Genomic DNA, 26411 nt, shown 5'->3' with positions numbered 1-26411 from the left:
CCAATCTTCCAAAACCTATGCGTTATATTTCCTTAAAAATATAAATAAATATTTAAAAGATTCTTGAGTTTATCGCTGATGTTAAGTAGAACTTACTTACACGAACTTATTTTCACGACAATATTTTCAGTTAATATTTAATTAAATTAAACTTTAATTTCAAGGTAAATTTATATTTATATTAACCGTTTATCATAGAGAAGAAAATATTCATATAGTTCATGAAATTGAAATCTTATATATTCTTGCAATCATAATGGTTTTCGCTTTACTGAATTAACCCTTAAACCCGATGACTCTATACACATAAGGAGTAGATAATTTAATATTACATATTATATTACATATATATAAATATGTATATATATACTATATACACATGCACGGATATCGTAATGCATTGTACGCAGATGAAGCAAATACTTTACTTTAATTAAAATAAATTTATTACGGTTGCACGTAACCATTCCATAGAACTTGTTGCGTAGGTGAATAACAAAGTGATTGTGAATGCAAAGGTGATACTTTTCGCACCGTTAATGGTCCCGGAATATCACTAATCGCTTGGTGTTCCTGCTGCTGCATGCTTTGCTCATGATGGCTATGATGTTCATAGCAATGCTGTTGTTGTTGGCCTTCCATTCCATACATTGAACACAATTGGTCTTGCTGGTGTGCGCTTAGTGTATGTATTGTTGTTGCCGTTGCTTTTGTTGTCGCCGCCGTTAAAGTCGCATGGGTATGCTGTGATATTGAATAGAGGCAATTGAAATTGTCACTGCCGTGCGAAGGTGCGACTATTGGTGAATGATTTGCAATACTATTACATTTTAACGATGATGTCAAGGACGGCTCAACCAATGCCTTCGCTTGTAGTCCTGTAGTTTCTGATGATGGTAACATGTGTGTGTTATGGTGAATTTTATGCTGTAGCGACGATTTTGCGGAATTAGTTATATTTGCGGAGCCAGATGTTGATAACGTTGAAGCTAATGTAGTCATCGCCCTCGTGGAAGCATTCGTAGGTGTAGTATTTAACATTGTTGTAGTGGTTGCAATATTTCTATGTTCTATATGATTATTGTTCGGTACTGATGGTATTATTTGTTCCATAAAGTATTGTTCATCTATATCAACTTCAATGTCTTCATCATGCGTAGTGGTTGTGGTTTGAAGAGAGGCCGCCATCGGCGCCAAATAATCATTTCCATGTTCTGCGGTTGTATGTACTACCACGCGTTCGCTACTCTTTGTTGTTATCGGAGAGGGCATGTTAAAGTAATTTATCGGTTCGATGGTGTGTGACGTAGGCGATGAGCCACACTCAACATTGCTAAATATAACGGACGAAGAAACAGACGGTAAAGCATAACCACAACTTGAGCCATACGGTTGAAATTCTAAGGAATTTTGCGGTATATATGAACGATTTGCGGAAAATTGCATTGAATAGGAAGGTAGCTCGTCAGTCAATCTTTCAGACGATGATGCATTTATGCTTGAACCAAACTGACAATCATCCAATGTTATAAATTCTCGTCCCTCAATATTTAGCAAATTGTATTCAGCAGTTGAACTATCAACTATTTGCGGCATATGTGTCGTACGTCCCACCGACGTTTGACCTAAAAGGGAACGGGCATATGGTGTAGCTGGTGGGGTTAAAGGTTGACCATCTGTGGCGCTGGCACCTGTCGAGGGCAATGAACTTGTCGTTGAACAGGGAGAATCTAAACGTTTCGCCGCATAATCGCAACGTTTCCCAGTGGAATCTAAGCTTTCAGCGTTACCGCATTTTGGTAAAGCCATTAATACGTCATGCAAATCATGATTCTGCGTAAGTAAAGTGGCTTTACATGCACTACTTAAGTTTTCCATTAATGCTTCATTGTTAAGTGCACTTATCTCTGCATGTAATACATTTGTATTTCTATTCACATGTTGTTGTTGCAATTGTGTTTGCTGTCGCTGTTGTTTGGCATTTAATCGATTGCTAAGCAAGTGACTATCAGAAGTTCTTGTTCGAACATTTGTGCTATTACTACATTTATCCTCAACAATGGCTGCATTTTCTGTCACTGTTGCGTTTAATGTGTTTTGTGGCATTAAACTTGACTTTGAGCCGCCATTGCATTGAGCTGTAGTCGTCGCTAAATTACGACCTTTCTTCCTTCTTGGCTGGTATTTATAATCAGGATGTTCTTGCTTATGAGTTTTTCGTAGTTTTTCCGCAACATCCATAAAAGGTTGTTTGTCCGTATCCTTGAGATTTCTGCAAGTGCATAATAAAAGGTAGTAATAAAATACTTTGAATACTGTTTCGCAACTTTATTCGATATATATACAAAACATTTAAAACTCTTCTTAAACTTTTTTTTTTGATTATTTGTTAGCTTAGCGTAAATGTAACTTAACAATAACTTAAAGGTTTGTTAGTTTGTATTACATCATTATTTCTAGGATGTACTAGGGATTTACTCAATTTCCGAGATGTGTGATACATCAACCAAATCAAAAAAGGCTACCATTTATTCCATTATAATCATGGCAGATTTATTTTCTGATTCAATTTAACCACGAAATTTGATATACAAAATTATTTGGCGGACATTATTGACAATGCGATTGAATTGGATAAGTTTTATGATCACTCCCCCATTACCATGAAATTACCAAAAATTTTTTTAATAAAAAATCGACACAAATAGTGAGACGGACGCATCAAGTTATACAAAGTATGACAAGCTCGGACCCTGTAAGTATATTTTCTGAACTCCTATGATCCCCATGAAAGCTAAGCTTTTATAACAGGACTGTCCTGGCCAAAGAGATATCATAATCAACTTTCTTCGACAATAACGTTTTAATTTAATGTTCTATTAATTGAATTATTTTTCTGGCGAACGATTTAGTAGCGGAAAGAATTGTAAGAGAACACGCAGATCCCCAACGTCAATCGGCAGCCACCTCCTATATTTATTGAATTATATTAACATGATCAATAGTTTTGATAATTTTGAAATTTTCTCTAAGAATTTTATGAAAGCAAAGTACATTGCCCTTCGAAACTGCTTTTAAATAGCGAAACGGCACAACAGTGCCGAGTGAGTTTGGAAAAAACACACACAATAGATTTCTAAAATTAACAAATGATTAGATTCGCAGTCATGAAAAACTGTGAGTCTTACATGCTAGTGATTTAGTGTTAGGTCCGAAATTATCATCCCAGATATTCGTACAGAATCGAAAGAGAAAATCAAAGGAGTAAAACTATTTTCGGTTTGAATGTAAACTTCTTTGATATTTACCGTTAGGTTTTGTTAAAACCATAAACCCTTGAATGAGTTACAAAACTGATATGTAATGAATATAAACAAGTTATCGGTCACTTACAAATGAGGAGCCGAGCGTTTCTTGACGGTTTCAAATGCTGCTAAATCCCTCATTAAGTGAACTCTTTAACTTCCTTCAACGCATTTGCTCATTTTGAGTTTCAAAGTTCCCTTTAACAACTAGGCAATAATTGTATTGTATATATATATGTATAAAAAGGATTAGGAATTTTTTTTTATAAATTTGAGAACATATAAAAAATCTTTCTCTCTTTTTAAGGGTTAAGAGCACTGTAACAGAGCCAAAAAAAAGGGATTTTTAAAAAATTTTTTTGGGATGAAAAGAAAAGGAAAGATAATGGAATAATGTATTTTGACGGAGATATTAGGATTATATATGTATGTATTAAAAAAGCAAATTTTTTCTAAAAAATATTAAAAGTTTAGAATATCGGAGCCATTATCGCGGGGCATCATCAATGGAACGAATACAATATATGTCCGACAACATTGTTCGAAAGTAAAGGCGAACCAGGTTATATTTTATAAGATTTTGCATTAAAAACATTCGGCAGCTATAATATATATCCGCTACAATGCGTATAAAGCACACAGTTGCGATATACCACCAGCTGGGTAAACAGAATTCAAGAAATCAAATATCTATCATTCATGTTAAACGTCATTAGTTCATTGCAAGATTTCCAGTGCCATAGAGCGTCGTTGTAAAAGTAAATATAAGCCGATCTGAATGACTGCTAGGTGTGGAGAAATTGTTCTATTGAAAGCGTTGAATTTTGTTTTGTTTAAAGGTATTCAAGTAATTTCTTTCGCTGCCTCTCTCTCTCTCTCTCTCTCTCTCTCTCTCTCTCCCCTTCATCACTTTTTCACACTCGCTCTCGCTCCCCTTTCCTAGTACAGTATATATACGTATATACATTGCATATATATATATATATATATATGTATATTACTTTCATCACTTCTATGCACATCAGCCAACCTGATCGAAAATTTGCTTTCATCTTCTTTCACATTATATTTCCAGAAACCTTTAAACTTTACTTTTGACTGCAGCTTTTTCAGTTAATTAAGGAAAAGTATGCAAAAAAAAAAGTAGGTTGTTTGGTTAATTAAAAGAGTGCTATGCCTTCCTAGGCGTTTATTTACTTCCCTTGTGTAGATGAGCAAAAAAAAAACAAAAAAAAAAACAAACAAACAAATAAACAAGGAAGTAGCACTTCCCTTCAACGTACTCAGGTTTTTTGGGTCATTATATATATATATATATATATGAAGTGGATAGATATACTGTAGTGTGCTTAAGTATATGCACGCGCTTTCAAGAGCGTATATATATTTATGTAAATTACGAAATGGCAGGAAAGCGAGTATAATTTTGGGTCAATTTAATCTGAACAATTTTTAAAATTTACAAGCCATCGAAAATTGTAGTTTGACCTTTCAAGGAAATTGCTACAGCGCGGTGTAATAAAAAAAAAAAAAAAAAAAAAAAACACGTATATTTTTATGCATATATATATTTAAATATAAGCATACCAGCGATCTCCAATATGTTTACAAAAGGCATAATTCAAAAATGAATAAAATTAGTAATCAAAAGAAAAACGAAAAAAAAAACTAGAGAATCACTGATATAAAGATAGGCAACTTATCTTTCGTATAAATTTTAAATGAAGCGTTCGAATATATAGACACACGATTAACATATTCAAAATGTCTTATCTCCTTTGTTATGAACTGAACCATAAAATTTTAATTTTTTGAAAATGTCACGGGAAATAAAATAAATGTTTGCATAGAACACACAATATACCAAGACATTAAAAAAAAAAATAAATAAATAAATAAATAAAAAAATTTAAAGCAAAAACAAAAAAAAACCAAACAAACAAACAAATATCTAATTAAAAAGAAAGAAAGAAAGAAATAAAGAAAGAATAAATGTATGACTTCATACTTACTTCCATAATTTGCCTAAAGATTTACTCAGCTCAGAATTTTGTAAATGTGGATGTTGTTGAGACATTACTCGTCTGGCTGCCTGCGCCCATACCATAAACGCATTCATGGGACGTTTTATATGATCCTTTTTACGATCTGAAGGTTGTCTGCGTATCAAAGAAAAATAACAAAACAATCAAATAATTTTTTATAAAAAATCTTTTGTTTAAAAGAATTTTGCGGGTTGTAGGTGTTAACGAATCAAATGTTGACAACAAGAATTTTTTAAATAAATTACATTTCGAGCACTTATGCAGCTGTATAACACTTCAATAATTTTTACAACAATACACAAACTCACGTACACAAGTAATGCAACGCACTTAACAATAATAGTATGAGTGTTAAGCAACAACAAATTCCATAACCGCTCTTGAACACGTTAACTGTTTGACTTTGTTTATGATGTGCATACAAAACAACTTTTGCTTTCCCCTCTTTATTTATTATTATAATTATTGCTGTTTTATTTTCACAAAAAAAAAAAAAAAAAAATATAAAGCGAAAAACTCAGACAATTATTTTCATAATTGTTCCTTTTCCCTGCCATTTGTTCTCAATAGACAAAAGGGAAGAAAGACAAAATAAATAAATATAAAGTAACTTGCAGAAGTAAAAATCCTTTTAATTATCTACCAGTTTCACTCAAGTCGTTGCGATAATAAAAAAAAGATAATTACTATGAAAGTTTCCCGCTATCCTGATCACTGCGAACTGGCAAAATTATTGCCCTTATTCACAATTTGAATAAATTAGTTTCCAACTAATCCTGAATCAAGTCATAAAATTTTAGCAAGTCTTCTTCTTCTTCTTTTTTTTGTTATTTCTAAAAGCAAGCTTAAGAAGAAGAAGAAGGACCAGTAAGATCCTGCCTTCGCATTTAATAATAATTGAAATTCTCAGTTTCGCGAAAATGAACCCGGTCCCGGTCCACGATCTTTCATAGATCGTAGTACCAAACAGGCCTGATTAGTCGGCAAAGCCACAGACAATGAAATATTTTTGCGAAAAATTCGAAATATTTTTATCGATAACTTATCGATTATAACAAACTAAAGCAATGCCTAGTTTGAAAAACAAGCATAAGAAACTTGCCCTTTACCTACCGTTCCTCCTCTTCCCAGTAGCTTCGAACTCCCAAAGATTTGAAGCATAAAGTAAAGCTTTCTTTAATTACAGCAAAATGTCAAGTTGAAAAAAAGATGTAAGATACCATATGTCAACTACAGAATTCAAAATACTTTAAGAAATTGTTTTTGTTTTGTTTTTTTTCTTTTTTTTTATTTCATATTGAACTTACAAACTTTCTAAAAAGATAATAAATAAGTATTAAGGTAAGCTGAGAAAAGTAACAGAAGTTATTGTCCCCCATTGAAACAATATAACAATACAGATATGATGTTTAAATAAATAGTAAAAAGAAATTACAAGAAACTTAAACAAGTAAAGAAACTATAGAGGTTTACAACGTACAATCAAATACCCTGCACCGTTTCGCTTAAGACAACACTTTTTAAAACAAAGTTTTATATGCCAAGTTGTAAAGTAAATGTGTGATCCGATTAAAAGCATTTTCAAATCATGTCGGTGTGTCCACTTTCAAGTCAAATATCTCAAAAATTGCGAACTGTAGAGTGAATACAAGAAAACAAGACGGATAGATGTGTCATGCAATTGTCAGAAAGTAATTTTGAATAGATCGGTACAATAAAAGGTGCGTCTATCGCAAGTCTTTCTGCGTCTTGCAAGCATCCACACAAATTTTAGTAGACCTTTACACCACAAGTGATGCGGGGCACAACAATTCATTGAAATGATTTGAAGAACAAAAATCGATTGATTTTTAAATTGAAGACTACTCAGTACATGGTGCCTTTTCAATCTTCTTGATTCGTTGGATTCATCAACAGGAGATATTGTCAAGGGTGGTGATGATGGGCGTGATTAATCAGTCTGACAAGATATTTTGAAGAAGTTTTGCAATATTTTACGAGTTGCAAATAATATTATTTATCAGATCAAGGCAATCAGATAGAATTCGTCATATGGGTGCGTATATATAGTGCATCTCTCGTAGGATACAAGAGGACTACTTTCATCAGTTAGTTGGGACGTGCAGAGTGAAAAACATGACAGTAGATAAGATTTACTTAAGATATTACATTACATGTGAGCTCCACAAAAGGGAGCAATGCATCTCTTCCTTGCAAAAACCTATGTTACATGTTGGGTAAAATTTAAAAAATGTGGACCTGCCAAACTTGCGATTTTATTCTCAATCTTCTCGGTCATTATTGGAGAGCAACTCACATCTAAACACTAGAGCAACTGCAAAGGAGCTGGGCGTCGACCATTCGAGTAGGAGGACGTCAAACAGCTTGGAATTTTTTTTTTTTTTTTTTGTTTAGGAAATGGGGAACTTTCCTGCCAATATCACAGATTTTTAATAAGTGGAAAATTCAGGTCATCATAAATAGTCTTAGATTGACATTTTTTAAGTATTTCAGCATTAGAATTACTATGGTTTGGAATGTATTTGTTTAGCTGAAATTCTGGACGAATTGAAAAATGTTTTTTTTTTGAAATACTTGCACTTTTATTCGAAATACGCCCATGTTTACCAGAACTACTTATAAGTTTACTATACAACTTAGTACGATTTTTGCACACTTAGCAAAGCTTGCAGAAGTTGTTGTTATTTTGTCTTTATACCCAGTAACGAGGGATGGGAGCAAATTCGTATTGTCAAAACGTTTGCAACACACATTCTCCTGGTCGCAAAAACAAAAATATCGCCTTCAAATTGATTGGAAGTTCTCTTACGCAGCTTGATATTAAAGTTGGGCAAACAGGCCAGAAACCATGCCAGCAGTAAAACACAAACTGAGCACCCAGCTGCCTTCAGAAGCACAGGAAAAAAATGGTTTTTACTCGTTACTCGTGCACTACAACAACAACAATTTATATATTCTTTTTTAATTTAAGAGTAGCGTGCGTAGAAAATTCGGCCAAAGACGAATGCAATTTTCTTCTTTGTTGTTGTATAAATCATATTTCCTGTGCAGGCGAGCTATGTTTTTTAAATTGTTTGTTCATCGCAATCGAAGCTTATCAATACTTTTCGCAAAGAATTCATTTGTCATTTATCCGTACGTCCATCATTCATGCTGGCAATGTAAATCTAAAATCTGAAGGTCAACAGCGTAGGACCGTTTACAAACGTTAAGAATAACTTGAAATTTGCTCAACAGATTGTAGTAAAGTTATTTTTTATTGGAATACGATTTATCAACATCTTCTAATGAATTAACAAGTTTGCAAGGAGCATATAGAAAGAGGGGAGCTTACACTCAGATCAAACAAGAAATTTATTTACTATCGTGCCATTTGGCTTATTTTAGAAAACAGGGAAAAGATAGTGTTGCAAAAACTGAAAATCAAAGACTGAGAAGAATATTGAGAAAAATCTCTAGACACGATCAGCTATTAAGATAGCGAAAGTGATTTCAATTTGCAGTCAGACAAGATCTAATTTATTATGCTATTATGAAGAATACATACATTTGAAGAAATATTCTTTGCCTATATTCTCATGCGTTAACAAAAATAGAAAAATTTAATATACTTACGATATGACGAGTAGAGATAAAAAAAGCTATATATGTGCATAACATCATACATTTTGATGTTCTTGCAGGATTGCAGGATTTACAGTAATAAATGAAATTTAAGTTGAAAACGTGATGGATAATGGTTACCGAAAGTACCCTCAAAACGAAAATAAATTTCGTTGCTTTTCTATAAAATGTGTTGTTCGTTTGCAACTACATAAACAATTCAATTCATATATATATATATATATATATATATATTAAACTCAGAAGGGTCTTATAAATGAATTGAAGATCCAATTGGGAAACATTTTATTTGTTTGAAATTAAATTTTTATGCGTCGTCTGCGTTGGACGTGAAAACCATAGGAAAAAAATCTCTACAACGCGTAATAATTTTTACAAAATAAATTTTTTTTTTTTTCATAAATCTACTACAAAAGTTTGGAGTATAATTGCTTTACAATGCAAATGATCACATCCAATAATACGTTTAAGACATACATAGAGATCAACACAAGGTTAGAAGTCGTTGTCAAAATTTTCGTCTATTAGGTCCATCAGGTTGCAAAAATGAAGGAAAAAATTGCTTATGTTCATATATTAATGTAACTAATCAGCTTTAGCTGCAATAGAAACGTTCGCTTAGAACTTATAGCAAATGGTCACGATCGACTATCTGCCAACTACATCGAAATTGACAAAATAGGTATACGTTAATAAAGTCGATAAGTATCCGAGATTCGTCTCCTTGCCTTATCTAAGTTGACTTTTCCCATTGGCTTTCGACGATATCAAGGTTAATGTTGATACTGCTTTGCGTAGGTTTATGTGCTTTTGTGGATGGCAAACCACTCATATTTTGCTTTTGGGTTTATTAAATTAGAAAAGTTTCAAGTAAAGTTATTAAAAATTTGTATTTTATATGTAAAGGAAAAAAATTTCTGCTTTTTTTTTCCTCTCTCTCTTTCTTTTTAGTGGCCAGTAATAATTGAACTAAAGCAGAACATTATTAAAAAAAAAAAAAATTCGACAAAAAATTCATATATATATATATGCATTTACACTCCTCTGAGAAATAATTTAATGAAATTTTTTTAATGAAATCTTTAATAGTATGCAAAATATATCTTTTTACGAATATGAGATGGCAGATGTGTATGTGGCTTGAACAGAATCCCTCATTACTCGCGCCAATCGCTTATTAAGTGATAAACGAAATCATCTAAAGATAAAGAAAAGGAAAGACAAAAAGAAATTAAAATTCCCTCATAATACAAAAAATCCAAATAAATTTAAAATAAAAAAAAAAAAAAAAAAAAAAAAAAAAACATTTCTTCCGTTGTGCTCGCATTGGTCATTTTCTGCGATATGCAATTATAATGTGGTTCTCTTCAAAGATTTTATACATACACAACACAACACACACACACACACACACACACACGCACACGAATACACACACATATGCCCATAACTTGATTTTTCTCATTTCAATCTGCTCTTACAAAAACTGCTAAAGCAGAAGTCCGGGCTAAGTTGACGGACGGACAGACGGATTGACTGACTGACTGAATGACTGTCTGACTGCCTAACTACTTAAACAACTAGCAGACATATGACAAGCGAAGTGCATCATCATCATCGTCATCGTCATCATCATCATCATCATCATCATCATCATCATCATCATGATTTGCACAACTCGTCTTTCCATCTATTCCGGTACGAAGAGCTCGACAGAACGTCATATTAAATCCATTCGTATTTTACAAGCATCAACTCAAAGTAAATGTGTTACCCTCACATTGAATATAAGCTTGTGTGTGTAGTGCACGCTTGGTCTCATCCTAATCAGAGTCCATATAGTCGTCACTTTGTATGGCTGATGCTAGTCTTGTTCTTATTTTTTTAATGTATTTCTCAGTATGTTTTTCTTGTTTTTTTTGCTTTTTTTCTTTTCTTTTTTTTTTTGCTTTTTTTCTTTGTTACATTTGTTTTATTATAGCAATTATTCTGGTTGTTGTTATTTGTAGTAAATGAGACGAAAAGAAAATCTTATTAAACTGATATCTTTAAGTGCGATTGCTGTTACTCTTTTTGAGGTTGGGTACGCGTGCATTTACATATTTAAAGAAAAAAAAAAAAAAATTAAAAAATAATTTTTACCAATTTTTATTTTTTTTTTTTAATGGTCATTCATCCACTTGTTTATCTCTAGAATTGAATTTGTTAAAAAAAATTTAAAACAGGGGAGAGAATCTACTACAAACATCATATGTTTGACGCGTTCAGTTCAAATTATCTTTTGATAGTTTCTCAAGTAATTTAAATTACAATTGTCATTCACAATCTTATCAAAACTTTTAATTAGAAGGAGAAACGGATTCTGCAAGAAAATCTTTTTTGCTTTCCAACAGTTAATAAAATATTAGCAACTGAATAATTATATATGTGCTTGGCTTAAACGAGATAGCGATAATTTTAGATATGTAGCCAACTGCCTGAAAGAAGTAATTTTTCTAATTTTCTACATTTTTCTAAATTTTCTACTACACATAAAGTATCTATCTATCTTAACACAAATCAGTTTTTATAACGAATAATATTCGTGGCAGTGCACTTCACACAGGCTTACAGTTCGAAAAGAATGCCGAGTCTTGAATGAGGAAAACTGTGTGATAGGGGCAACTGTGCATACAATTCCGGATCTATAATTTCAGTATCTTAGTGTGTAGTAACTTCTTTATAAGCCATGAACTGAGCGAAGTTTTTCTTATATAAACTAATAAGAACCGTCAAAAACTCAAAGAAAATCTCTTTAGTAAATCAAGTTCCGCATAAACAGATTATTGCGAGGTCTTAAGAATCTGAAAAATAAGCAATAAAGAACAAGCATCATCTTATCGTTTCAGTTTTTATAACACCAGTACTTTCTGTGTTTACCGATCTGAAACACAAACTGGAAAAGTCCTATTAAGGACTTTCTAAAAAATACTCTTTGCTTGAATGGTAAATGAATGGAAATTCTCGCAAGATTTTTTCAGATGATATTCGTTTACATTACACTTATCTGTATATCTTTCTTTAAAGTCTATAAAAGCAATTTGGCTTAATATGCGCGATTTACGTATGTCGTACTTGAACTAAAATTTCATTCTTAATATACCATTTTTTACATAAAATAATATTGTGTTGTTAACGTGTCGTTTGCCGAGCTTATGCATGTTTGCAATGGTTTACAGGTTCACTTGCAACCTGGATCTATTCTTGTTGCGAGCGTGCTTCTGTGCTAGCTGTTTACATGTTTTTTTTATTTTTTCTTTTTTTTTTCTCTCTTTCTCTCTCTCTCTCTCTCTTTTTATTTATTTATACATGAATTATTATTTTTAACTTTTTTAATTTATTTTCAACTTACTTCCTTTCTATTGTAAAGTAGTTTTTAAAACAATTAGCATAAGATTTTCTCTTAAGATGCACTGAATTCAACTGTAAATTTTCTTTAGTTGAATTTCATATATAAATGGGTAAATAAATAAATAAATAAATAAATATCTCTTCTAACTTCGTCATTAAACAATAGATACTAGACTTTAATTTTTATTCCAGAATTATTTTTACCCATCAATCTTTAGTTTTTGTAAATTTTTAAGTAACTAATACTTGTAAGCAACAATATTGTTTTACTTTACTTTTTTGGATAATAAATTTGCCTCATCTTTGCATAACCGCTGAATATGGTCTGTAAAAATTCCTCTTTACCAAAAATATTTTGAAAAATGGAAATAATAAATTCCTCTATAAATACCCTAAACGGAAATTTACTAATTCTGTTCCTAGCAATATTTACGAGCGGAAATACACTTCAGAAAATCAATTTAATATGCAAAGTATTTTATATCCTTTGATTTCTTTTTTTTTATCTGCTCATTGTTTTGTTGATGTACAGAAAATAACAAAACAATGGAGAGTCCGTATTTTAAAGACTAGATTACACAACACATTTTGCATAAATCGTTTGATTTAACCAGCAATCATGCTATCTTCATATGTATACAATAAATATTTTCATATCCTGCGCCGCTTGCTTAATAGACTCACTTTTTCTTATACCGATCGATTGCGAATTATTTTCTGAATCGATCAAAGTTTTTCTGGTCATCTTTCGCTCTAAGTTTTTCTGTTCATCTTTTCGTCTTCTTTTTCTGCGTTCAACCTACAGGTCGCAATTTGCGGAAAATTTTCATAAAGTCGTTGTGTACGGTATTCAATGATGCGCCGTATCGTGCCGTAATCTTTTTATGTATTTTTTGATTCAATGAGGTTTCAAAGAGTTGAAAAAAAACAATTTTTTTTTTCATTTTTAAATATAATAAAATAATTATTCGAAGCAAACCTTTAAGCATCAGAAAGGGCAACATTCAAAAATTATTTTATAAAATTTTCATATAAAAATTTTAACAATTCAATCCTCGATATATGATTTTTGGCTACCTCTTAGAAAACGTAGCCTCGCACCCTGACCAGGACAAGTTTGGAATTCAAGAGTTCAATGCTTTCGATTGTTAGGCGGATTTAGAAAGAATTAAATCTTATATCTTAAGCGGGGATTGTATGTAAAAAAACTATAATATTTGATAAAATAGAAAGAGTTTTGGGGTAAAAGCAATTTAAGTTCAAAGTAGTACTAAATTGATGTACTAATGGAAGTAATAAGACTTCCGAAAAAATTTCCCACCTAAAGTTTTACTCTGATTGACGCGATACTTTGGAAATATATATTTGACCTGCTGTGCTACTAGATAAAAATATTTTTTAAAAAAAATTGATTTTTTCTGGCTACTATCCTATCTGTCTATGGCTCTATCTGCCCATCTATCTTCGGTCTCCCGTTTATATACCTATCTGTCCAATCGTCTGATCTCTGTCCATGTGTTTTTGCATTTCTCTTATTGGCCACAAAAATCGATTTATTTTGCTGACCCACTTACCATACGACGCCGTATTTTAAAAAATCCGTTATATGAGAAAAAATTTGCCATTTTCTCAACAGCCAGCGATAAATGGAACTACCATAGCATTCAATTTTTTATTTAATATGAGACTTTTATTATGGAGTGTAGTACAAGAAGCTTGCCTAAGAGGGTCGGCTATGCCCAATTATAACGGTTTACCGTTCCTCACCTTCTTCTACGTTTCCCCCAAGTATACTAATCTACATAAATAAATGTTCACAAATTCTAGTCAGATTTACTAGAGCTAGCATTCCATACCAGAGGATGGTCTGACTTTGTGGCATTTACTTTCAGAACTCAAAAAACTGTAGAATGTAACTTACAACGAAGAATGCCGATCTAAAATTTTGCGACAACTTGTAGAGAAAGAAATTATTTTAAAAATCTCTTAGACATCGTTGTCATCCAAGATTCGTTACGAATTGAATATTAGTCTCTTGTAGATCGTTATTTGTTTTCTGCTATTACAACGAGTCTGGCTTTTCAAGCTTTCACACATGAGAAACTTAATAAAATCCATTTATTCTTGTGGCTTATAATAAAATTTTCATACGACAGGTACATGTTGCCATTTTTATATACATGTCAAGAAAGTTATATTAATTCTTGTATTAGGTAGGAATATGTATATATAGATATCGATATAGAAGTTTTGCTTGATAACACAGAAAATATTGAGCCCAATACCAATAAAAACTTTTATTCAACTATTGATTATATTGACTCGAGTATTTTGGTATATCGTGAATGGCTTAAAAATTCTACATGAAAAGGTTATATATTATCCAGCCTTTAATTTAAAAATTAAGAAAGAAATCGGAAACATTACATTTTACTTTATTCATGTCCAATATTTGAGGAAGTATATACAGTGCAAAAATCTACACAAAAGTCTTACGTAAGGAAATGATAGAAAACTCTTCTATTCAGAAAAACTTTCCCTAAATTGCTCAAGCATGGAGTAAACTAAAAGAAACTGAGATAATAAAAAGAAAGTCGACTTAAACTGAATATAATGCTCTTTCAGTTTTTTTCTTTTTTTCTTCTTTTACCATAAATATAATAAAAACGGCCACTACGTAAGTTCATGAATAAATAAAAAAAAAAAATTATATTTGTAAGCTGTGACATTAAATTATAGGCGACAAAGTATCAGCAGCAACAGTAGTAAAAGAAAATACCGTAACTAAAGTGTTTACATATTTACATGGTTGAACACATCTGCTACCGTATGAACAAATTGAACTAAAGTGGTAGTAATAATGTGAAAGAAAGAAATTCTTATTACACTCACATGAACGGTACATAAACGAAAAGTATTTATCCGTTGGTTAACTTCTGTCTTTTCATGTATAATATTTTTATTTGAATTGACTAAAGATTTAATTTTTTTTTTTTTTTTTTATGTAGATTTTATTACTTATTATATTTTATTTTTTTTTACTATTTCTTTATTTAAGAGATTTAGAAGAGATTACTCGACTGGGTCGAGGGTAATGTCAACAAAGACATTCTTTTAGAGATTTATGAATAATGAACTCTGCTGTCAAAACGCATCAGCTCAGCATATCTGCTTGGACTTAGCAGGCCGTGAAACCCAACACAGTCTGAATGCTTACAAGACCTCAATCCATACTGTTTAAAAAAAATAATGACAAATTCAAAAGCGAATTCTGAGCCGTAACACATGCTATTATACCACCCTTTATATTGATCTATACTTTGCCTTACTTGATAAATGGCTTAAAAACAAATTATGTTTTGTTCTAGTCTCTGCCTTCTAAAGTCAAGTTTATGTTGTACATATGTCTCGGCTTCTAGATAAGGAAATTTTTTAGCAATATCCTTAGTTGACTTTAAACCTAAAGACCCGAAAACATTGCATCTTTTATCTGCTATTATAATTATTATAGGGTGAAATGTAGGGCTATCTAGTCAGTCATTCCCTGCTTGCACATAATGATATCCTTTCTCGAAAAAGAATTCTTAATATTTCATTGTACCATCTCTATGTCTGCTTCTTTTACTTTAAGCATCATCTTGAGAATTCTTAACTTTATCCCATAAGGAGAGAACAACAATTCCTTTATTCTATTATTACGATTACAAGGTGAACGGGTAGCAAATGTTTGCACCGAAAAATGTTCAACAATAAGTGTACAAAGTTTACCTACACATATGCAGGTACATTCAATCCCTGACTTACATGGATAATATATATATTCTTAGGAAACTTTTCAATAGACGAAAAAAAAATGTTAAGTAAATAAAGAAAAATATTCAACAAGGAGAGGTAGAGATGATGCTCACGAAGATCATATAAAAGCAAACAAGAGCTTCAAAGACAAAAAACAAAATGTAATTTATTAGTTTTTATATTCATAATTACCACAAGACTATCAAGTAAGTCATTTTGATTCTTTTTAATTCGCAAAATTCCAAAAAAAATTGTTCTAAGATGTTCGGCCCAAAATCTGATCGGTTGATCGGTTCGCTAGTACGCCAAAAGGCAACCTTGACGGGCGCCGTAAAGGAACTTGCTCCAAATAGTCCCTGTCGAGGGACAGACGGGTCCGTTCGAATAGAGTAATCAGAAAAAAGGTGTATCAGAACAAGAGTGAGTCAAGTATGGTCTACGCATAAGTTAATTAGTTAAGTTTAGGCTATGAGAGAGTGAAGACGAATATGCTGATTATGATGAATCAATCGTTTTGGTCGGCTTAACTTTCAATCAGCAATATTACCAAGCGCTTAAAATTTAAAATGAAATTTAATTAAAACGCAAATTGTTATTATAAAATTTGAAATTGCTAATTATATTTCTTGAGATAGTGCAAAATAATTTTAAAAATAAATTATTGTGAGCTTTCGTTCGTTTTTCCATAAAATATGAAATTCTTGTGAGTCAAAGGCTGGCGCCGCTGAGCATACCCCAGCACCAGGGGGGAATGGGCGGAAGCTCTCACAGTACGTAATAACATACTATGTATACATTATGTAATATATATACATTATTGTTCCTTCTTCTTCTTATTCTCCATATTAAATCAAATCACAAATTGTTTTTTGACTTACAATTGAAGCGATATATGTTAGACGACTTAAAACTACATAGATAATTTTTTACAGTGGTGACCAGTGGTGGACCAAATAAAAAATGTTTGCCTAATTTTCTCACAAATGACAGAAAAATAACACTAGTTGTAGGCGTGGGAATGCTTAGTACATGAATACTTGGTTACACGCACTTCAATGTATGACATAAATATATGAAAATAGCTTATGGCAAATGTTTAAGTTTTTATAGTTAAATGTTTATGAAAAAGACATATTAGAGGATAAAAGTAGTCTAGTTTTTAAACAAAACTAATTATGAATTAATAAATATTTGTTTTATAAATTATGTATAATTTTATATAAACATTATTTGCTCTTATAACTAAAAGTTTAAAAAGTGTTTCGATATATTTGAATATAAATTAATAAATTAGACTATGCTTTAGCGTATTTGAAAGGAAAAATGATTAAAATTCTATCAATAAAATAATAATTTTCCCCTCTCTTAGGAAAGCTTTTATTATTATTGTTATTATTACTAATTTCGCCAGAGATTAAGTCGTAAGATTCAAGTTTTTAAAGCACTAGCAACTAAGGCTTTACCGAAAACTCTACCGTACATGAGATTTGACCTCACGACCATTGAATTGCTAGTCGAGCCGAAAGGCTTAGATGCTAGTTCTTTAAGACTTTAGTCTTAGAATTTATTCTCTGGCTAAATTTATAATAATAACTATAATAATAGAATTTTTTTTTAAATCTTTCGAAAGTAAGGTAAAAAAGCGAACAAATGTATTTATTAAAAGTAATTTAAAATGTTGGCTAGAAAATCGCGTAATTCGTCGAGTTACGTAAATCCCGAAAATCGTAATTCGAATTTTAAAGGTAATCCGTTTCAAATGGAAAGAACCAAAGCAGCAATGAATTCGCAAATTCCGAAAATACACTTTCAACACGAATCCTTTTAAAATCTGAAATTAAAATGTTGAAGAAATTTTTCTTTACCAGCAATTAGCTTATTAGCTTCAAACAATTTTAGAGGCGTGGCAGAATTTGCAATGCTCGCCAAGTTCGTCTCAATGGCTGTATTCGGAAAATCGAGCATTTAAAACGTTTCGGTCCTCGTTAATCCTGACAAAATAAACCGCTTTTAACACCATTTTTCAATTTGGAGAATATTGAAAGAGACAAAAAATAAGTCGCGGAGGGTATTAAAAATTCGCTTAAAACCTTTTAAAACTTGTTAGAATAGATTTCCGCAAAACAAAAAAAAAAAAACCATAAAACTCTCGCAGTTGTATAGATAGAAAATTAATTGCTTTTATTGCATATCACTCAATTCACTTTGGCCTTTAGGTTAAATAGAGGACACAAGATAAGTAACTGGACATAAGGATAAACGTTTAATAACAATATATTTTGGTAAATTTGCAAACGTTAGGTGTGAGCATACATACGCAGAATTTGCTTTATCTAGCAAAAATTATTTGCTTGTCTTTGCATTTCCATTCATTTTTTCCCTGGGGGACAATAAGGAGGACTGCACATATAATGTACACATTGATTATGATAAATCAAAAATGTGTACAAAAAAAAAAAAATACTATCATGAATACTGAAATAATATTTATACATATACAATACAATGTTATCATTTTAACAACAACAACAACAACAACAACTATGAAATGAAAGTTTACAAAGTAAATATCATCAACAATGAATTGATTTTATGAATTTATTTAATCTACAATCTTCTTGTAAGTACCAAGGGGCCATTTTCACTTAATTCAAATGAATTTTTCTTGAGAAATTAATGTTTTATCTAAGTGAACCAACCCAACATGTAATTATATAGTAAATGTTTTTATTACCACTTCTAGAACAAAAAGATACTAATTAATAATAGAAGATATATAGATCGATTTATTTAATTTCGAAATGCAGGCATAAAAAATTTTATTCAAAAAAATTGCTATTGTTGAGAATGCTTTATATGTAAATATACCAGATATACTCAAAGCTGAATCTATATAAAAATGTAAATAAATAAACTAATATCGATTGCGCTTTATTTTCAGAAAGAATCCCACTAACGTGGATATAAAGTTATTCCAATTAATTCCAAAGTGAATGTACTTGACAAATAAAATAATTGAATAAACGCAGCCCAGACTAGACTAGAATTTGTTCGGTTTCGAGATAATATCTGCGAACAGCTCACCGGTGTTTTCCACGGGTTACTATGAAAACGTAAGCTTATCGTGTTAGTTATCACCGTTCAATATTTATATGTCGATGAGATTACTTTACCCTGAACTTTATTGAACTATAAGTTTTATTGTCACGTATCAACATAACGGACTTCTTGCTTTCTTTTTAATCCAGGGCCATACATATTGAAGACATTTTCGATGAGATCGCTCATATATAGCCGAGCTGGGAGAAACGTTTTTCTTTACGTGCGTATCTCGTTATAGAATAGAAGATTATATGAGTAATAGTGATCAAAAGACTCGGCCTAAGAGCAGCATAAAAACTATTACATCTTGAAATTCTAGTAAACACTGTTTACATCAATGAACATAAATTTTTGTGCCTTTCTTTATAACTTTAACACACACAAAATGTTTAATAAATAATGTCAACCATAAGTTTTTGAGTAAACTTCGAAATGAAAGAAAATCAAAAAAAAAGAGAAAGAAAATCTATGAAACATTCGACTAGACACATATAGGTATACAGCAGGTGATAAATGTACATAAAAGTATTTTAAAAACAGATTGTTTACACAATTGTTCTATGCATATGTGCCACGTATGCAAGTTTGTCTGTTGTTAAACATATCAAACCTTTTTATTAGAACGTTTTGGCAGATTTAAGTAATATAGCTCCGATTACACATATGTAAACATAATGTCACGCCAGCAATGGAAGAAAAAAATTATGATTATCATAAGTAATTGTGCACAAACAAATATTCACGGCACACACGCAACAATGATAATAGCATTAAACATCCTAGTAAGCTAAGTTTTGCCATAGGTTTAATTATGGTCTGTTTGTTTTGATGTTAAGCATCAGTTTTAACATTTTCAATATGTTACAATACAAAAATGCCTTCCTTTACGTTTACTCTTGACAAAATTCTTGAATTACTTGAAAGAGAAGACTCAAAGAAATGTTAGCTAAGTCACGAACACCAACTACTTACCCCAATTATACAAGACTTTATGTTTCTGCTAACTTTAAAATGATCAGAAAATTAGAAAATCAATTCCACATTAAGGTTTTATACCCTACCACTACCACTTGCGGTGCAAGTGTTTATTAGATCCGTGCGGATATAAGCAACACCCCGAAGGATATGAAATAGATCCCTATTTTATTATACCAATCGTTGCAAAAAATGTTTCTAATCTAGTTTTTGCCTCTGTGTGGCTTGTTTTCTTTTAACGTGCTATCAAAATGGTCCGGATTGGAACACTCTTTCGATCACTTTTAATTTCTTGCAGTGAAAAGTCGTTATGTAAATTACGGTACACTGGTTTAGGGTATTTAGTGGTGAACGGAGAGACGAATAAACCAATGCATGACCTAATAGATAAACAGATGAATGTCCGAATACGTTTAGGATTTGTACAATGCTACTTGCGTGAATTCTTAAAATTGTGATACGTAAGTCACATGATTTAAGTTTTACGCCAGCTTTTAAAGAACATAGTTTCATGTGGTGAGGAGGGGGATTTATTATGTTAAGAGTAAACGCTTACACCCTTGCTTTGTGTCGACTGTAATGGAGTATTGCAATGCATTCGAAAGTCTGCCTGATGCAAGAGCTGTTCCTAATATCAGACCACAATAAAAAGCCTGGATAGTTTTTCTAATCAGATTTTGTAGCCAACGACTTTTAAATGCATTCAAATTTGGATGGATGCCCATAAAATGTAAGTAAGTCTGTGTTGAAATAACTAAGGGAAGACGGAAACATACTAATGAAGCTGTGAAAACGATTTTAATGCTATCCAATGCGAATGTAGGTACATTTTTGGAGCAAACAACAAGCAAAGTAATACTATTACTGCTTTCGTACTGAATATGAGAAAATAAACAAATGACAATTGCTTTACTATTAAAAAACAGTTTTCGTTCAGTTTCAAGTATTGTAAGTATATTTAAGCGAAATACTACTGTTTAAATATACATTCATTTCTTTATACTGTTAGCAACATGACAAAGTCAGGCATAGAGAACTAACTCGATTTTTGATTAATACAATGTATGTCTGTAATAAACCAAACTTAAGGAAATCCTTGGAGTCTTCGAAAATTTAAAACATTAGCTGGAGATTTTTGCATATCATTCGTGAAATGGTGTGAAATCACACAACCTTAATGGGAAAAAAGTATTTTGAAAATTTTTTCGTTGCTAAGGTTTACTTTGAAAATTTTATCACGCCCTCAATTATGCAAAGAACTTAAAGCAATTTCGCCTTAATTAGCTGATGTATTCCGTTGAAGGGACAGCAATGCTTTTTTATTTGTTTTATCATAATACGCTTGAATTATTTCGCAATAACGCTTTGAATTCGAATGCTAAACTTATTCTATATTATATCATAAGCAACGATTCTCTGTTTCTGCCTAACTGTCAGATTATGTGAATTAAGTGTGCACATAGCTACGGAATATGTACATATAAATATATATGCGTACATGGAATCATTATTATATATATGTATATATATATATATATGGAACTATTATTGTATATATATATATATATATATATATACAATATAAATATATATATATATATATATACACGTATATTTGCGCATTTGTAATTTTTTTATGATTCTCCCTTTTTAACATCAATTTACACTTTGACAGTTTATGTACTCTTGCGGTGGTGGGTATATTTATGTTTAACTGTTTGTTGATCTTTGCGTCAATTCCTTCTTGTGGTTAACAAAGTTTTTGTAAAGCATTCAGTATTTGTATATATTTTTATATGTATATATATACAGATTTACTTCATCGCGCAAGATTTGTCAGTTAGTTATCATATTCGATTATTATAAGAGAAACAAAACTGACGTTAATTACCTGCCAAACGAATGTGTAAACAATGATTGAATGACGGCGTTAGTCATTGTTTGATTTTCAAATTAGAACAAATAACTGATAAACAGAAGACAAGAAAAAAAAAAAACGAGAAAATTTGAAAATAGACGGGAAGAGTCTTACGTCAGGAGGAGTCTTCTACACTTTATCCGCATACGGAGTATATTAAGTCATTAAAAATATCAATAATATATGGGAATAAATTCTTGATGTAGGCGCCAAAGTTTTTTTGTTCTTGAAAAATTCCCCTCATTGTGATCAGAGTGCATTTGAATTGGTTTTTAGTTTCGCCTATAAACATGAAAATATTAATTGATGGAAATGGCGACACTACACTTCATGTATAATTATATCACACAATTCAATCGCCATAGTTGACATAGCATAGTCAAGCTGACCAAGGGGCCAACAAAAAAAAAATCTAGCATACCTCATTTTTCAGTAGTGATTACATCCCATACAAATATGCACATATAGTGTCCCTACAACTCATACGCGCTTAAAACCTTAAAAAAACGTGACGACGTATTTCTTTATATAATGTAAAGGTATTTTATTCGCAATGAGTATCCATATCTGGTTCTGCATTCATACGCGTGCCGTAAATGCAATTTCGATGGACGCGCAATCAGATGGGAACTTTATTCCATTTTTTATACGTCCCACCGAAGGATGAGCGTACAATCATTTTATTAAAACATTTTCAACGTGCAAAAGAACGCTACGTAGATGTATGTGTGCATTCTTCATAAGTACCAGGGGGTACGTCTGTCCACGTGTCCCCCTCTCTCTGAAATGGCTGTGGCATATATTTTTCTAGTCATAAATGTGCAGACATCGATAAGAACTTTGGAAGGGCGGTATTGCAAATGGACCAAATTTGTTAAAGGACTAGAGGCTCCAGTACAACCTAAACGTAGTTTTTTGAATAAGCAAAAAAGGGAATTGGGTTTTTTCTTGTTAAACTAAAGCAAAGGAAAATTTGTTTATTCTATTTTAAGATAAATATGGCCGGGTAGAGAAGATTCGGCCCAAGCTGAATACAATTTTTTTAAATGTTTTTTTTTTTCTTTTTATTTTTCATTGCAGTTTTTCCAGAATTTCTTCCTACAACTGCCGGAGTGAGTGCAAGGATGAATTTTTTGAAAACAATGCATGGATAAGCAATTTGCGTATGCAAGTACTAAGTAAACGTAAGTTGTAACATGTACGCTTAACTACGTGAATATTTTATTTTGTTCTCTACCATCGATAACTGTACTTGTGTACAATACGAATATATTTATATAAATAAAAAAACAAAAAAAAAATAATTAAATTTCATAACTGAATGAAACTTTTGCATATGCACGTGAAGAGGTTACGTTACGAATGCATTTATTTATCCAATTTTTTGTATATTGAAAGTTTTCTAAAAAAAATATGTTTTAGTTATTGAAGTTTCCCGATATGGTTTACCGATCTTTTAAAATGTACGCCTCGACGTTGACACATACGATACCATAAAACTATGTATGTACTGAGACATTTCATAATTCATTGTTACATTTTCTTGCAAAAGCATGTCTTCAAATAATTCATCCATTGGTTAAAATCATTTCTTATTTTTTTTCAAATATTTCCCACTCACCCAAACAAAGGTCGTTAATAATTATGTTATTCACCTATCATAGCAAAGCAAGTTGAATTATGTCGAAAACATGCACATAACTGACATTGAACAATCAAATCATCCTTAATTCGGTTTCCAAAATGGGTTTCAAAATCCTCTTTGAATTCACTCATACAGCCGCGCCGCCACTACTACTACTACACAAATACTGCTAAAATTTTATTGACGATATGAGTTTTTCGTTTATATGCCCAGCACATACCCGCATCGATTCATTTTTCACTCAATTGCCCACAAAGTGTTGTGTTCCTTCGGACTTGTTTTGTTTATTGACGCTTCATAAAAAAGGCAAATACAAGCTCACTTTAAGCAATCGAGCTTTCGCACGATTTTTATACCCACCACCGCACCATGAGGGATACATTCATTTTGTCAGAACATGTGCAGCACCCCCAAGAAGGCTTCAGTCACTCATCAAGTATATATATTTATTATTGTCCGTCTGTCCATCTATATAATGTCGGTTGTAAACGTTCTCAATGAAGTTATCGGCTTCAGATTTAGTACAAACATGGAAGTTCTTCACATTAGCATGTGAAGTGGGAATGGCTCCGTCTTCCAAAAAGAATTGGAAATTAGTCTGTTGGTTATTACTCATAAACTACAGCAAATAAACCTATAAAAATTTGAACTCATATCCTATGAGCGATGCTACAATACCTGTGCAAAAATGGAAAAAATCGGCCAAGGCTACCTAATTTTATTTATAATTTCAATTTTTTTTTTTTACAACATATTTATTGCGCATAGAAGCAAAGTGTATAAATTCTTGGCTAGTTTCAAATTCGAAATGCACTTAAGCATGTCCGTCGGTCCGTGTGCTCAACCCCGTAGTATCTGTGGTATAGATTCTCCCGTTAGCGCAATTCAAGATATCGGCTAAGAATATGCGAAGTAATTTGAAAATAGTGCAAGCTGATCAAAGGAGACGCTTACAACACCCACTCGACTATGCAACAGACATTGAAAACATCTTTGCTTTCCATGTTTTTTGGATACTTATTCGTAAAATACAACAACAACTACAACTATAATTTCTAGTTTTATTCTAAAAAATAGAATGTCGGCCACACACACCCAACATTATGAAAGCCATACATACTCTCCATTTTTCAAATGAATTTTGTATAAACAAACTTAAGTCCAAATAAAAGTAAACTTAAAAACTTAAGAAAACTTGAAATATATTTATAGTTCAATTGACATATTACGCCATTTATCAAGGGACTGCACAATTGCTTATATATATATATGCCTTATATTATATTAAATTTCTATTGCACATTTTAAGCCTCTCGAATACTTAATACTTAATAGTGTTCGACTGTACCTACGGTGCTAAATTAAAGGAGACTTGAAATAAGTGAAGCAAAAAGCGAACCAGGTATTTTGTAGTTTAATGTGCACAATAATGGACACCTAATAATGTACATGTTGATGCAGTGAATACCCAAAATCCCACAACAACAATGTACGTGTGCAATTCCGTTTGATGAACATTTCTCCCCTTCGCTATTATTGATTGTTGTCGTTGCCAATCGGCGGTTCGATACCTTTCCAAATGTTAGCCATGTGAAAGTGTCTATGTGTTTCATATAAAGTGTTTCCTATCGTAAAACATTATTAAACTTTCCGTTATGGATGAAATGCTAACGTAAGGTTCAATAGCCGAAATAGTGTTTATATGCATTTTAAGTATATTCACACGCGTACTTTTATATACACAAAATCAATGATAGGAGTAGTGTGTGGAGATGATCGCTATTCCACAACAATATGTTTTTCAACCCCCCCCCCCCACCGAGAAGGACAGTAGAGAAAAGTTTAGATTTCCAATTTCTAATATAATAATGATGTCACACACAATGAACGTGAACGTGTATGCAATTTGTAAAATTGCCAGCTGAGTACTTCACGTTAAATGTCATGTTTTTCCAAAGAACATTTTTTCTCCCTTTTTTTTTTTTTTAATCGAGAATTAAATGCAAGAACAATAATAATATATTATACTGTTTATATATTTTCTTTTCAAACAAACGAACACTAAAGGACATTTAGATGCGCTTTAAATAACAATTACTTACGTGAACTATTTATTTTAAAATGGATTAAGTCTACATATTTGAATCAATATTTCAAAGGTTAAGCCTTTAGGTGTTACATGAAAAATATACGCCATTAGTTATTAAATATTATCGAAAGATAATTTTTAATTAAAATCAATCCTTATCCACGTTGTCCAAGAGAAATAACTGATCATTTCAACCTATGACGTTTGACGAAGAAATTGAAGAGAAATACCTAAGCCTAGATCAATAGACCAAAAGATTTCAGCACCTTTAACGTATTGCTTCAGATCGTCTTTGGAACATTCCATCGCGATCTCACGTCGAAAACGTACTCAAGTGCTTGTAGAAAACACTACAATTTCATAACAAATTTTTCGTGCAAATTAGAGTTAATATCGAAATTTCCTGCACTATCGATATATGGAGGCGTGTTCAAAAAAAAAAATGCGACTTTTTATTTTTCTCAAAAAATATTTATTTATTTATCAATGTCTAGTTTGTACC

The 26411-nt window shown here is 31.7% G+C and overlaps 1 protein-coding gene across 1 annotated transcript in view; it reads right to left on the bottom strand.

Annotated features, from left to right (window-relative positions):
* Positions 1-447: 447 nt before the first annotated feature.
* The window catches only part of LOC119634509, a 30653-nt gene continuing 4689 nt past the window's right edge, over positions 448-26411 (bottom strand). The window contains exons 2-3 of the mRNA XM_038028730.1: positions 5318-5464; positions 448-2272 (exon numbers count right to left, since the gene is read on the bottom strand). Of these exons, the coding sequence (XP_037884658.1) occupies positions 448-2272; positions 5318-5464 (1972 nt within the window). The remainder of the gene's footprint in view (positions 2273-5317; positions 5465-26411) is intronic.

The sequence above is a fragment of the Glossina fuscipes genome, unplaced genomic scaffold (assembly GCF_014805625.2).
Source record: "Glossina fuscipes isolate IAEA_lab_2018 unplaced genomic scaffold, Yale_Gfus_2 3, whole genome shotgun sequence".
Classification (NCBI taxonomy): domain Eukaryota; kingdom Metazoa; phylum Arthropoda; class Insecta; order Diptera; family Glossinidae; genus Glossina; species Glossina fuscipes.
The sequence above is the reverse complement of the archived record's forward strand: the minus strand, read 5'-3'. Positions and strand labels throughout refer to the sequence as shown.